General features: G+C 41.2%; 1 protein-coding gene across 7 annotated transcripts in view; it reads left to right on the top strand.

Annotated features, from left to right (window-relative positions):
• FANCC (Fanconi anemia complementation group C) overlaps window positions 386-14,898 on the top strand; it is an 88,155-nt gene continuing 73,642 nt past the window's right edge. Inside the window, exon 1 of one of the 7 annotated variants that reach the window (XM_021381208.1) lies at window positions 386-2,080. Coding sequence is in view for 5 of the 7 variants with exons in the window: in XM_021381213.1 (XP_021236888.1) it covers window positions 12,785-12,850 (66 nt within the window). In the remaining 2 variants the exon portion in view is untranslated. Of the gene's footprint in view, window positions 2,081-2,118; window positions 2,554-12,487; window positions 12,851-13,581; window positions 13,839-14,898 lie in introns of those variants that run through there. The other 6 variants (XM_021381207.1, XM_021381213.1, XM_021381210.1 and 3 more) reach the window with 6 other exon arrangements.

Raw genomic sequence — 14,898 nt, 5'->3', positions numbered from 1 at the left:
ACCTGCTGTTAAAGATCAAGGCTATGAGAAATAGTCCCAATAATATTTTTGAACTCTCATATGTTTTGCATTTATTAAATTACTAGAGGGGGCAAACTGTATGCAAAATGTCTAAAGTAGCATAACATTTGTATTGGCATTCACTTGATTTGTACTACCTAATTCATTATTCAAATCAATCCCACTTTTTTTTTTTTTTTTTTTAGCTACTTAAAATAAGGGTCATTTGAAGGTAATACTACCAAGTGTTTTTTCCACCTATGTGAGTTTAAGCGTATTAGTCATTTGCTATGACTTTTACTCCTATTTTTATACATCTGTCTTCTATACTCTTTCCCATGACTTTCTTAAATGTCTTTTTGTTTTTTTTTTCTGCCTGGGTTTATTTTTCATAGCTTTTGTTACATTACAATGATCTTTGGCCATATGTTTGGGTGTGCATGCAAATGGAAATATGATCCTTGCACAGGAAGAAGAAATGGGCTCTGTTAATGGTATAAACACCAAGCTGATTAACAGTGTCAGTTTTTTGCTACTCTCTGACTAGGGGATAGAAATAGACACTGGACAATCATGGAACATACCCAGCCAAAAATATGAAAAATGATGTTATCAAACCCTTGCACTCTAACTTATTTCATTGTACCAGAACAGTGTCAGCAATTAAATAATTAATTTTGCTGACATCCAAGGAAGTGTTGACACAATTGATGATAGAAAACAAATAAAAATTCTCCCATGTTTTCATTTGACAAGAAATGGAAGGCATAGAATGATTGAAGACTTTTATGAGTTATGAACTGGACTCACAGTGTGAATATGGGTGTCACACCCAAAGGTCTGAGCTGTGCCATGCAGATGTGCTGGATGTGTGGGAAACATCCTAGCCAGTTTGTCTTGGTGGATTGCCTGATGAGCAATTGCTGTTTCCCAAAAAAGAACTCTGGAACTTCTACAGCTGAGCCCTTTGAATTCATCAGGTGCTGGCAACTCAATAATATTGAAAAGAAAGTAATGTAGGAATCATGGAGATATTACTATATAGGGTAGGCTAAATTTGCATTTGTATGGAAGGGGATAGCGTCTCATTTTATAAAAAATTTGAAAGCACCAGTGAGTGGAAAAGATGGCACACCACACAAAATCTGAACAGAAGACTATGAAAAATGAATAAGAGTAAGGAATTTGCAGTTTTTATCTAGTTCAGCTTATGTCTGTTGTTATAGGAAAACAACTTTGGCAGTGCTGGACCAATGTTTATGCAGAGGATAAATCTCCCTGAATATCTAGTACTTGTAAGCCTGCTAATTCAGACTAATTATGTTGGTAGAACAAAAATTCGGGCAGAAATGTCGGAGCTGTTTCCCACAAGTTTCTCATCTTAGTGCTGAATATGAATGCTAAGTGACATAATGCAGCTCTTTCAAGTTAACACTCAGTTTTTAACAACTTGAGGACATTCTGCCTTGTATATATCTTTCAAACCTGATCTTTATTTAACTCAACATTTCTTATCTACTGCACTGCAGTGCTTATGCAATTCATGTTTCCACACAGGCTGCAAGGCCCGTTGGTGTTAACAAAACACTTGGGAGTTCAGCAGGTTTACCACTTAAGCTTAGGCTGACCAGAAAGGTCCAAATTGACTTTATTCCTTCAGGGTCACCAAGATGGGCCACGGGCAGGCACATCCATTTACCTAGGCCATCACATCATCCCTAACCCATCCCAAAAGCCATGGAGCACAGTTCACCCTCAGTCGCACAGAGGTCCCACACGTTTTAGTGCTGCCGCACTGGGAGCAGTATCTGGGGACAAATAAATGTTTGGGCTCTCGGTCACGAGGCACACCGTGGGCTGACGAGTCGTCATTTCAACTCACAAAGAGGAAAAGGGAAGCCCAAGCGGCCCAAAGCCGCGCACACACCCCGCACGGTAACGCCCGGCCCCTACCACCACCCCACCCACGTCCAACCCACACCGGCCCCGCCCCCTGCGCACGCGCGCAGCCTTCACAGCCGGCTACGCGGCGGCAGAACGCGCGAAAATTCCAAACCGGCGGTGTGAGCGGGGCCGCGGGGTAAGCCGTGAGGAGGGGGCGGGGCCGAGGGGGGGTGTGCGGCGGGCGGGTGGGGAAGGGAGGGAAAGGGAAGGGAACAACGCCATTTTCTCGCCCCTTACCCGTCGGTCCCCCGTCGGTGGTCGGCGGCATGGCTGGAGAGCCCGCGCTTAAGTTGTGAGGGGTGATGGGTGACGGGCGGAGGTCTGCTGGGCCGTGCGACGCGCTGCTGTTTGTCCCTCCTGCTTCCCCTTCCGTGGGGCGGCTGTGGAAATGCAGCAGTAAAACGCTGTAGCACACGCTTAGGGACTTGGGTTCCTAACGGTCTCGCAGAGAGGGGTGCAGAATTCACAGCTTTGTTCCTGATCCAGCAGATGTCCAGCTTTTGTGCTGTGCAGTCTGACAAGGGCAGACATCTGTTCCAGTAGAACAACTCCAGGGCAGTGTGTTTTTATGGTGCACCTGTAGGTGTGCAATGGAACCAGGGGTCTATGGTATGTATATGCCTGCATATATACAATGTTCACCATACCTGGGGTAGGTGGATGGCATATCTGACCTGCTACTAAAGAATAGGGAAGGAATTGGCCATTTTGGGCTTAGGATCACAAATGTACATAATTAAACTACAGCTTTCACTCAAGCATTTTCCAAGTCACCATTTTTCACGTGGAAGAATAATACAGCTCTAGTGCTATATCTGAGTGATGAATCCTTCTCTAGGCAAACTCTGGGGGAGATCATGTTCTAGCAGTAAGCCTTTGAAAACATGGAGAATGTGGAGAACTTGACAATTTTTTTCTGATATGTAATGGTAATTAATTATTTGATGCCATTTTTTTTTAATTTTATTTTTCCCTGTTCAAAATACTTGATTTTTTTTTTTTTGTAAAAGTAGAGCTTTCCTGTCTGTGACCATCAAACTAAAGACTGCTTTCTCCATTACGTTGTTTATTTGCATTCATGTCCAAGGTTGAAAAACTGTGTTACGGAGTTCCTCATATGATATTTCCAGCAGAATTTGAGATAGTTATCAAGTTATGTTGTGAGCTGATGTCAGTGAAAATTTTCTGCCCGTTACATTCTGGCATTGCCATCTATTTTTCCTCTCTCTGTGTATTTGTTCGCCACTGCCATCTCTTGGATAGAAGCAGGCTTGCTGAACATTCATCACGATGTGTCTTCTAGCGGCTGGTTTTGTAAGGAGTGTGCAAGCTCTGCTGTACCTGCCCCTCAGAGGAGACTTGTCTTCAAAAATGTAGACACTGGGAGTCTGAAACAGACACTGAAGTCTGTATTTTTTTCTTACGGGTACGGTTGAGTTTTGATTATTGTTTCTGTGCTTTTCTGGTTTCCTGTGGAAATAGAGTCTACATGATTTGACATCTTCCTTCCTTAGCTACTAAGAATTGAATGTATCACTGTGTTTTAGGCAAGCTTGATCAGAAGCCTTGAAAGCAATTCTTTTCTTATATATTTTCTAGAAATTGCATAGAGTGAAATACAGACTGTGATAGGTAGAACTCTGTTGTTCCACATTTAGCTTGGCGCTAGCCCTCCAATCTAGTGATCCCATACGTATGGGCCAGCTGGCCTTTCTGGGTGCTGAGTTAACCATAGGATGCTGTCCCTTCAGGGTGGAAGTGTCAGAAGGGACTCCAGTATGAGTTTCTTTTTTTGAGACTGATGTTATGGGTAGTTAAATCAAGCGAAGTTACCTGTTTGAAAGTGGACAGTTGTTTTCCTCAAAATGAAGTGGCCTTGTACACTCGGTACTCTTGAGCCACCATCTCTTGAGCCATCATCTCTTAAGCCATCTAATGAACCAGTTTTCTTTCTTTTTCCCTAAAATATATGTTACAGTATGTTGACCTACCATTGTGAAGGTGCTGTTTTTGACAAAGAATTGTTCCAAAAGATGGGTGAAGAATCTTGTAATGGGCAAAACAACTGTTTCCTGAAATAATCAGTCAGAAAATGTTACAGTCTTTCTATACATGTGGAATTGTTTTGAACATTTACAGGAAAGCGTATATTTTGCATGAAATAAAAAATCTTCAGTTTGTAAGACTTCTTAATGTGTTCAACATGCTTTATAACAAACTGGTCTGAAAAAATGGGTACAAATACGACAGGCTGGGAAGAACTTATATGTATAAACAGCAGAGCAGCTGCTGTAACTCATGTAAAATCTTTAATTAAACAACATTCACCAAAGTGGATATTCTCATATCTGTTTTCCTGGATAGTATTATTGTAAATGACTGCTGTTATTACTTATGTTGCTAAAATGGCATTCATTAAAAATCTGTATTTTCTTTTATGTAGCTTTGAAATTTAAAAAACCCTTTTCTGTCTTAAAACTTAGTGGCAAATCCCACCAATTTCTGGGAGTGTTTTAGGACCAAATAGTGAAATTACTTTTTAAATTATAGGAATGTAGAATATGTTAAATATTTTCTATTACAATATGTTGTTGTTTTGTCCCAAAAACTTTATGGCTATTCTGAAAGTATTTAAAAACTAGTAAGGCTAATCGTAGACATGGTTAGTAAGATTATCATAGACATAGAATTAGTAAGACAATTGATCAAGGCTGTGCATAGGCTGTACTTCTACTTATTTGTGCGTTTTATCATAGAAACAGTGATTTTTAGGTGGCTATGACAAATGGTATACAATAGTCATGATTGTATCTGATACAAAAATACTCATGAGTATTATCATAAATAGCAAAATTGATATTAATGTAATGCTTATAATTAAGTCTTCTGAACACTAGAATTTTTGAGTCTCTCGAACATCTTTGAAGGAGTCTTCTACCTATAACAGTAAGAAATTGACTCACATCAGGTTTACCCTATTTGCAAGAGGTTTCTGTTAATTTTTTAAACTGTCAGCATGTGGTTGTGGGTTTATGACATCTGACTTCTGTGTGCGTATTTGTTGTTATTGTTGTTTTGGGTGCATTTTTATCTTTTAATATAAATTCTACAGATAAGTAATGCCCTGAGTTATCGTTGTATAAACTTACTAGCCATTAATTGTATAGATATTATTGGTCACAATTTAAAGACTTGTCCAAATATAATTTGCACTGCATCAGTTATGGTAATCTGAAGAAGTAAAAGTCCACTGAGGATTTTGTAATTGTTTGAGAGGAGTACATTTTTCTTACTTGGAAAGCAAGCAAACTGGATGTTTTCAAATGTGCTGTTTTAGTTTGTTTAAAAAAAAAAAGAAAAAAAGAAAAGTAGTCTGTAGTTTGAAAGTTTGAAATTAGAGCAGTACTCGCAGGCTTCTGTAGAGGCAGAGTAGAACAAGGCTTGGAAAACTGAACAACTTCTTCAGTGTCATATGTAAGATGTGTTAGAAATGGGAATCGCACTCAGTGCATCTGAATCCTGGAGCCAAACAGCAGGACTGACCTTCCCCACTGGTAGATTTGCTAGATATGTTTAATTTATAGATCTAGATTAACTACGTGATAGTACTGAAATATTCCAAGCAATTGCTGTAATGAAAGTATCTTGATACACAACTAAATCGATATACCTGAGTGTCCAAGGAGGACTGGCTGAGAGGCGTACCACTATATAACACAGTTTTCTTATGTTAAACCTTAGAATTGATCACCTACCATCAGATGACCGCAACTGATAAGGAACTCTTCTCCCATGTAATACCAAAACTATACAGCTTTAATTTCTTGCCAAGTGTGGCATTGTTAGATTGTGATTTTTTCGTGAACAGATGAGACAAAAAAAATCTTCCTGGCAAATCACAGGATCCACTATTAGCACAATAAAAAGCACACGGGCACAGAATACACAGGAATAATTGACTTAAGAATTCCCCAGATGAGTGCCTCGTGGGTTTTAATGTCAGTGCTGTGTCTCCAGCCTAGCTGCCTGCACAGTCAATTGTTCCTGCAGTACAAGTTTGACCGAGTGAATCACTGAAAGCCTTTGCTCTCTGTGTTTCTGAGGAAACTTATCTCTTCTTATTTGCAAAGAATGAATGGGCTGATTTAATGCCTGTGAATAGCATGAAACCCTGTCAATGGACTCAAGGGACAAATGTCTGTGGGAGCGTGTTAAAATAATGTACAACAAAAAGGTGTAGATGTTGATGTGGATGTCATGAAGTCATTTTTTTATTCTTCTGAAGAATACATTTCTCTTTTTCTGTCAGGTGTACTTAGTGCCATAAATACATCTTTATTCAGAAGATTTTTTTTTTTTACTCTGAGGCTATTTCTGGGTGTGGGTAATTGAGGAGAGGGGACAGAAGTGTCTGACTGTTTGGCAAGTTTTTCTTAAGCCTAAAAAAATGTGTTCTTTCATTTGCAGTCTCACTGACACTGTATGGACTGTGTGAATGCTTTTCTCAGAATTACAGTGGCCTCAACTGATGTTAGAATAAACACATATCATTTTTACTTACAACACTGAGTCCATGCAAAATAGAGTATGTATCATAAAGTCTGAAAAGGAAATACTTTCCGTGTTTGTTGTGTGGTCATTTTCTTTTGGGTGGAATATTGCCCCTCACCACTGCAACTGTTGGGTCATATTTGAGAAGCTTACATTGAATAGTAGCCTATATTTGAGGAAATCCTTCAGAAACAGTTATGGGCAATGGATTAGAAAGTATGAGGCCCGTGTCTTTTACTTCCGGTCATTTGTTTCCTTAGTGACTTTGGACAGGTTGTATGCTGTTTGTGACTCTGTTTCCTTGCAATTAGGATGGTTATCTAAAAATACTTCTACTCTGCAGTTAAAGTTTCAATGAAAGGGACATTATTCATTATTGCATACTACTTACTACTGTAAATAATTGAGATTCTTTTTTCAGAAAACTTTTGGAGAAAAAATGATTTACTTTGTAAAGGCAAGACAGTTTAATACACTGTATGATTAGCATTGTGTATCATTACCATAAGCAATATTTTCAGTGATGTTCAAATACTTGTGCTTGAGAGTTTGGACCATGTGTCTTGTCTTGTCATATTTTTGTGTAAGTCAGGGGTAAAACATGGATTTAATGAAGTTGCCTAACTATTAAAGAAACATAAGTGTTGGAATTTAACATGCTACAAATTTGCAGAATCTTCTGTATAGTCGAGTTGCAGGAAGGTGACTGACTTTATGTCAGGAGCTTTTTTAGGCTTTATTTCCCTAGTAATTGTAACGTGTACAGGTAGAAATGAATTCTGTTCCTTGATATCATAGCATGAAGGAATACGTTTTTTACTGTTCCATTGCAGGGGCTAATATTCTGACTTGCTGTGTACAATTTACTCCATATTATTTTCTACTTATGCTTGGAAAGAAGGCAATTACTGCATTTTTGTTGATGGCAAAAGAATTCTAAGGTTTGAAAGCTATAAAAAGCAAAAAATTTTCCAAGGATTAGTGTGCATGTTCCCCCTCCATGCTGGTAGTAAACTATTGTAACTCTGGAATAGAAAAGTGATGTATATTCCATGATGAAGCTGAATTCATCTCTAGCTAAGGACTTTTTGGAGAGGAATTATATTCCAAGGAAATAATTTTCTCTGTATTCCACTCAAGCAATATAAAATTATAGGTTAATTGGAGAGGAGTTTCATTAATGGAGAAGTTTGGATGATCGTTTTTATGTTCAGATAAGATTTCTTTCTGAGGATGTTCTGTAAAGAAAAGGATAGTAAAAGCCTTTTATACTTCTAAATTTACAGTAAAAATGCATAACTGTGAATTTAAGCAGGGGGAGACAGTGATAATAGCATGTAAATGTTTAGCTGAGAAAGTACAATAATAATAATAAATTAATGACTAATAATAATAAAATAATGACTATGTGTCATTACAATTCATTCGCATTTTTGCATTGGCTTATGTAAAGCTATGTAAGAGGATACTATTTGTCAGAAGAAGATAATGAAAACTTAAGCCAAAGTTACTATCACATAATCCATGAGATACTGAGTGATGCATTAGCTGGCAAATTGGGTTTAGGAGAAGTGGTGCAAGTGGTAAGTAAATGTCATCTTACAGGGATTTGCCATTATTGAGAACAGTAGTCTAATTTAGCTGATGTTGCTGGCGTGGTGAACCTTTCTTATGTGGGTAATATCAGTGTTATCAATGTACCAATTAAAATTTAGGCTCCATTGAGATTTAAAAAAAAAAAAGGCTGCTAATGTAAACAGAATGAGAATTTCTTTCCTTATTCTTTAACCTGCTAAAAAAGGTGTAATGCGTATAGTGTTTAGAATATCATAGGCCCACGTACAGTTGATTTACAATCTTACTAACCATAGTGAAGGTAAACTGGTGGATGCAATGATTGGACTTCTTTTGAAAAGGGGTAAAATAGATTATTTCTGTTTCACAGATATTCTTCAGAATCATTTCTACCTCCCACAGTTCATAGGCTGAACCATACATTTTGCCTCTCTAGAATTGCATTTATTCTTCCTTTGCATTTTCTTCTTAGCTGTTGCCAAATAGGTCAGCTGAGAAAGAATTGGTATGATTGAAAAGGCAAAATATATCTGAGAATATTTTAACATTCAGCTTCATTAGACTTACCCCCACCCTCCTCCTCGCAATGTTTGTCCCTTGAGCACTACGATGAAGGTTGTCATATTGCAGTGACTTGAATATTACTAAGATATCTCAGGTTTGCTGCTTAGATTGTGCAATACGTGTAAGTTTTTTTGGGGAAATACACTGAAAGAAGATGTTGCACTCCGTGAGTCCACCACCATTTCTAGAAGGTCAGTAAGGTGTATCCTTGTCTGTGCTTTTGTTGGCCATGCTTCTTTGAAGCTTTGCTGGTGTCCCATCTGCTTTTGCAAATAGCTCTTTACTCAGCTTTGATGAATGGTATTTAATTATGTCTTACATGCAAGTCTGTCTGAACGTGAATGGACAGGTCTGTGTCTCTCCTGTGCTGAGGACTCTGCATCTGGATGCAGTACTGCAGGTGTGGCCTAACCAGTGCAGAGTAGAGGGGCAGGATCACCTCCCTGGACCTGCTGGTCATGCTTCTTTTGATGCAGCCCAGGATACAGTTGGCTTTCTGGGCTGACAGGGCACACTGCTGGCTCATGTCCAGTTTACCATCCACCAGGTCTTTTTCAGCAGGACTGTGCTCAACCCTTTCATCCACCAGCTTGTACTGGTAGTGAGGGTTGCCTGGACCCATGTGCAGGAGTCTCCCTGGATGGCATCCTGTCCCTCTGGTGTGTTGACTGCACCCCACAGCTTGGTGTCATCGGGAGATTTGCTGAGGGTGCACTTGACTCCACTGTCAGTGTCATGGATGAAGATATTAAAAAGTATCAGTCCCAGCACTGACCCCTGTGGGACACCGCTCACCACTGATCTCCATCCAGACACTGAGCCATTGAGCACTGCTCAAAGATCTTTCCCGACACAGAGGTGAGACCGACAGGTCAGTAGTTTCTGTGGTCATCCTTTGTACCCTTCTTAAAAATGGGTATGATGTTACCTTTTTTCCTGTCACTGGGGACTTCACTTCATTGCCACGACTTTTCAAGTATCATTGAGAGTGGCTTCGTGACTACATTAACTATTTTCCTCAGGACTCTGAGATGCATTTCATCAGGACCCATAGACTTGTGGATGTTCAGGTTCCTCAGGTGCTCATGAATCTGATCTTCGCTTACAGTGGGAGGGACATTGCTTCCCCAGTCCCCTCCTGCCAAACCAAATGATTGAGGGATGTGTGGCAAGCAGTTATTGGAGAGTACCAAAGCAAAAAAGTTGTTAAGTTTTCAGCCTTCTGCTTGTCTGTTGTTACCAGCTTGCCTGTGTCACTCACTGCAGCGGGTATGCCCTGCTGTACCTCCTTTTTCTGGTTGAGGTACCTGTAGAAACCTTTCTTCTTGGCGTCCCTTGCCAAGTGTAGTTCAAGCTGGGCCTTGGCTTTCCTGACCCCATCCCTACACAGCCTAGCAGCTTCCTTATAGTCCTCACATGGTACCCGCCTCTGTTCCCTCTGCCTGTGCATTTTCTTCTTGCTCTTCAGTTTGACCAGCAGGTCCTGGTTCAGCCATGCCAGTCTCTGCTTTCCTTTCCTGATCTGCTGCATCTGGAGCTGGTGAGTTCTTGCATCCTGAGGAAAGCTTCCTTAAAGATCTACCAGCTCTGCTCTGCTCCCTTGTCCTTGAGGACAGTTTCCCAGGGTGTTTTGTTGATTAACTCCATGAAGAGATTTCCTGAAATATAGCATCCTAATTTTACTCTTTGCCTGTCTCGTTTCTCTCTGGCGCACGAACTCAACCATAGCCTGGTCACTACAGCCCAGGCAGCCTCCAATCCTGATGTCACCAGTTGGTTCATTTGCACTGATGAGCAACAGGTCTAGTATTGCATTCCCCCTCGTGGGGCCTTCTATTACTTGACTCGGGAAGTTATCCTCAGCACATTCCAGGAGCCTCTTGGATTGCCTACAGCTCACTATGCTACTTTTCCAGCAGATGTCTGGTGGTTGAAGTCCCCCAGCAGGATGAGCGCTTCTGACTGCAACATCTCCTGTAGCTGGAGGTAGAAGGCCTCATTGACACACTTTGCTTGATTGGGTAGTCTGTAGTAGACACTGATTAGAAGGCTCCCTTTGCTGCCTCTGCCTCTAACTGTCACCCATAGGCTTTCAACTTGCTCATGACTATTGTTTAGGGACAACTCTTCATATTCAATTCCTTTCCTGATATAGGTAGCATAACCCTCCCCTCCTTCCTTGCCTGTCCCTTCTGAATGGCTTGTAGCCATGGATAGCCACATTCCAGTCATGGGAATCATCCTGCCAGGTTTAGGTGATGGCAACTATATTGTGGTTATATGGTAGCACAGTAGCTTCCAACTCCTCCTGTTAGTTTCCCAAGCTGCATGCATTGGTGTAGAGGCACTTCAGCTGGGCAGCTGCTCTTGTCACCTCCTTCAAGGATAACTCCTTAATTCCTTTCAGGTGTTTCCCTTGATTTTCCCCATTGCCTTCTCCTGTTGCCCCAGCAGCCACTGCCTCCTCATCATAGGATTTCATATGCGTTGCAGTGTTGCCAGCACCTTTCAAGGTAGCGGGTCCTTCAAGGCCCCTGCTAGCACCCTGTCCCTCTAATATAGCTATGCCATCCTGCACCTTATCATAGGAAGGCTTGCTATCCTCTCCATCTGCCTTCAGACCTAGTTCAAAGCCCTTCCAGTGAGCCCTGCTAGCTTTTCCCCAAGGACCCTTCTCCCCCTTTGAGAAAGGTGAACCCCATCCGGTGCACATAAACCTGGTGCCATATAGGCCATTTGGTTGTTGAAAAAGCCAAAGTTCTGGTGATGGCACCAGCCACGAAGCCAGGTATTTAAAGATAAGATCCTTTAGTTTGTTTCCATGTCTTTACCTAAAACAGGAGGCAGAGAAGAAAAGATTATCTGTGCATTCAGTTTCTTCAGCTGTTGTACCAAGGCTCTGAAGTCCCTTTTGATAGCCATGATCCACATGTAGCTGCTTCATCTGTCCATATATGGAAAAGCAGTAAGGGGCTGTGGCCTGAGGGCTGTACTAGGGTAAGTAGTTTACTGGTGACATCCCTCACCTGAGCCCCAGGAAGGGGACTGACATCCCTCACCTTCATCCAGGAAGACAGCAGACTTCTCTAAGAAGTGGCTCTGCTTGGCATGTTGGATGTTCAGTTCCCTGTAAGGAGGAATCACCTACAACTAATACCCAATCTCTTCTTCTTCACTGATGTAGTCTTGATGTTGAGGGAAGGTTTTTTGTTGTTTGGTTTTGGTAGTTTGCCTAGACTGAGTGGGCTGTCATCACCTACAGACTGGCCTTCCCCATCCAGGGGCTCATATCTGTTGTAGAGAGGCATCTGGGGGCACGGAGCTGACAAGGAGGGTTTTCATTTGCAGCTTCAGGCACATACTTGCCTCCATCCGCACCTTTTCTTTGTATTCTTGCCTCCAGCCTTCCAGTTTTTTTTTTCCTCAACCTCATGTGATACAGGCTACCTTGGGCTTGGGTTTTTTTTCCTTCGAAATAACTTGTCTGTGCACAAGTGAATTGTTTCCTCGCTCCTTCTGTTCATCCCGCATGACACTTTTTAATCTATGTATTTCATCCTGTAGCCTCGCCACAAGGCAGAGCAGATCATCTGCCTGCTCGCACCTCACCCAGCTGTTAGGACTGCTGCCCCACGATGCCAGTGAAAGGTTTATGCGCTCTGTGCAGCCGAGGGTCTGGACGGCTGCATGGTTGCCTCCGAATTCAGTCAGGGTTGCAACGTCCTTCCCGACAAGGGCAGGCACCCTAGCTCTCCTGTCCTGGAGAGGTGTTAATCCTGCACTTAGAGTGGGACGACCCTGTACTTTACTAGTGATGATCGCCTGATGAATGTTCTCTCTCTAGCACGCCCTCCTTGCTCTCCTGCCCTGCGGGAACTGCCCGCGCAAACTGCAGCGCCACGCCCTGAGCGGCCGTCCTGTTCGCCGCACTCCCTAGGGGCAGGTGTTGGACGCGCAGGGGAAACCGGCCACTTTCATTTCCGGCTCTGCTCGTGCTGTGTCAGTGCTGCCGCACGTCAGGGGCTGCTCACTCCCTTCGTAACGGCTTTTTCTGCGGATTTACTTTTCCGTTTCGATTGGATATAAAGAATAAGTTTTCTTACAACACAGATCGTGAGTCTCTGGAACAGGTTGCCCGGAGAGGTGGTGGATGCCCTGTCCTTGGAGACGTTCAGGGTCAGGCTGGACCCTGGACTCTGAGCAACCTGCTCTAGCTGTAGGTGTCTCTGTTCAGTGCAGGGGAGTTGGACTAGATGGCCTTTAAAGGCCCATTGCAACTCAAAAGATTCTATGATATCTTAAGGTGATTTACAATAAATCCAGCTTCCAAATTTCTAATATTCTAGAGTAAATAGTACAAAGTAAGAACCAGATCTAGATTTCAGGTAGCTGATGTAGGAGTCCCAACTAGCTGAAGGGAGTAGAAAAGAGGCTGAAAAAGACCTTAGGAATACCTCTGACAGTATGATAGGTGAAACCGGGTATTTGTTTAACCGGGTATAATTTCTGTAACCCTTTTAGTTTATTTTGTACTTAGGTATGTATGTTTAATTACATGTAATTAACTAGTAATTTCATATTTCTGTTATTAATAAGCTGTATATCTCATGACAGTTTTTGAGATGAAACCTATGCATTTGGTTTGGTCTGTCATGTTTCCTATTTAATTGTGTTATTTGTACATTTAGTAATTATTTGCTGAATGCTTTCCTGCAGTGTTGAGGTGAAGACGATCATAAGTCTTGTTAACAAAATAGTTCTTTTTGGGACCAGATACAATAAGCAGTCGAGAAAATCGTTAAATAAAAATCACGCTTTTATAACTAGAATGAGCACTTGTGATAAATTGTTTATGTCAGACAAGAAGAAATTCACAAAAAAATGTTGTGATGCTGCAAAATGGGCTGAGATTTCAGACTTATGGGAAAAGGCTGTTCTTACCCAGTCATAGCTGTCCCGCTTCACATCCTGGAATAGTACTTGCACATATCTGGTGTACGAGATAGGCTTGTTTGATTTGCTTACCTTGGATCCTCTGTTAATACCTCTTGTGGCTGGCCCCAAAATGCTAGAGGTTCTGTGGTATATATATTTTTTTCTTACCACACTTTCAACAGTTGTTTTGTTAGGAAACTTCTTCAGTTATTCAAGAGGATTTATCTAGTGTGAGATCACCAAACGGGTTCACTAGTTTACTCAAATCTGTAAGTCCAACTTCTGGCTGTAATTAGTTCTTAAAGTTTTTATTATACCCCTGTGATGATAGAAAGTTTGCTAGTTGCAGCTGGATCTTTGACTCATGTAACTCCTCAGAGCTATTGTGAAAACGTGTAGGACATTTTTAATGCTTACTTTCTAGTGTTTACAAGTGTTTAGAAGATCAGAGACGTTTTGCCCTGTGCAGACCAAGAACATAATAGTGAAATAACATGAGCTTTGCTTACATCACCTTGAATGTGCTTAGGTCAAATATACATTGAACTATTGCCATGGTTTTATGACTTTTGTTATTGGTATTCCACATCATAACATCACGCGGTGCACTGGGAGTTAAAGAGTTAATGCCACAGTTCTGTGGATTGTCAATAGTTCCGGGTACCTGGTTCACAGAAGAGAAGAACTACATATCCCAGAATACTTTCACTGTTCCGTTTCTGTTTTCTGTTTAGAGGGAAAGATAAAACTGCTCACAAGTCACGAGACTGCCCCTTCTCTTACTGCTCGTCTCGGCAGTGCATGCTCCCTAGCTGTCTCACCTTCATATTTAGAGTAAAGCCTTCAGTTTTGGACAGTGTCTTTCTCATTTATTTGGTTTATTAGCTTCAATCCCAATTAACTTGTATTTCTGCTATTATAATTAGTAAATTAACTTTCCTCCTTAGATGACTGTTGCTGTTTTTTTTTTTCCTTATTATTATTCCTTTCCTTCTTTGTTCCCCCCCTCCTTCCTCCTTTTTTTCAGGCCAGTGGGCCTGCTGTTCCCCTGTCACAGACAGATCTAGAAATAACTCAGTGACAACTGTCTGGCAAGCCAACAGCTGTGCTTCCCCCCTTGCCCTGGAAAGTATTATAATTCAAATAATAGTTGACATTAATTTTAGGATATGTATTTATTACATATCCTAAAATGCTAGAAACTGAGTTTTATTACTGTTAGAAATTAAGTGAGTTTAATAGTCTTCATTTTCTTATCTGGCATGGACTAGCATGATATTTATGTCGTGATTATAAAGAGTTGGCTGTATAAAGCTGTATTTGCAGGGC

Source organism: Numida meleagris, chromosome Z, assembly GCF_002078875.1.
Source record: "Numida meleagris isolate 19003 breed g44 Domestic line chromosome Z, NumMel1.0, whole genome shotgun sequence".
In the NCBI taxonomy this organism is placed as follows: domain Eukaryota; kingdom Metazoa; phylum Chordata; class Aves; order Galliformes; family Numididae; genus Numida; species Numida meleagris.
This window is presented reverse-complemented; position numbering and strand designations above follow the sequence as displayed.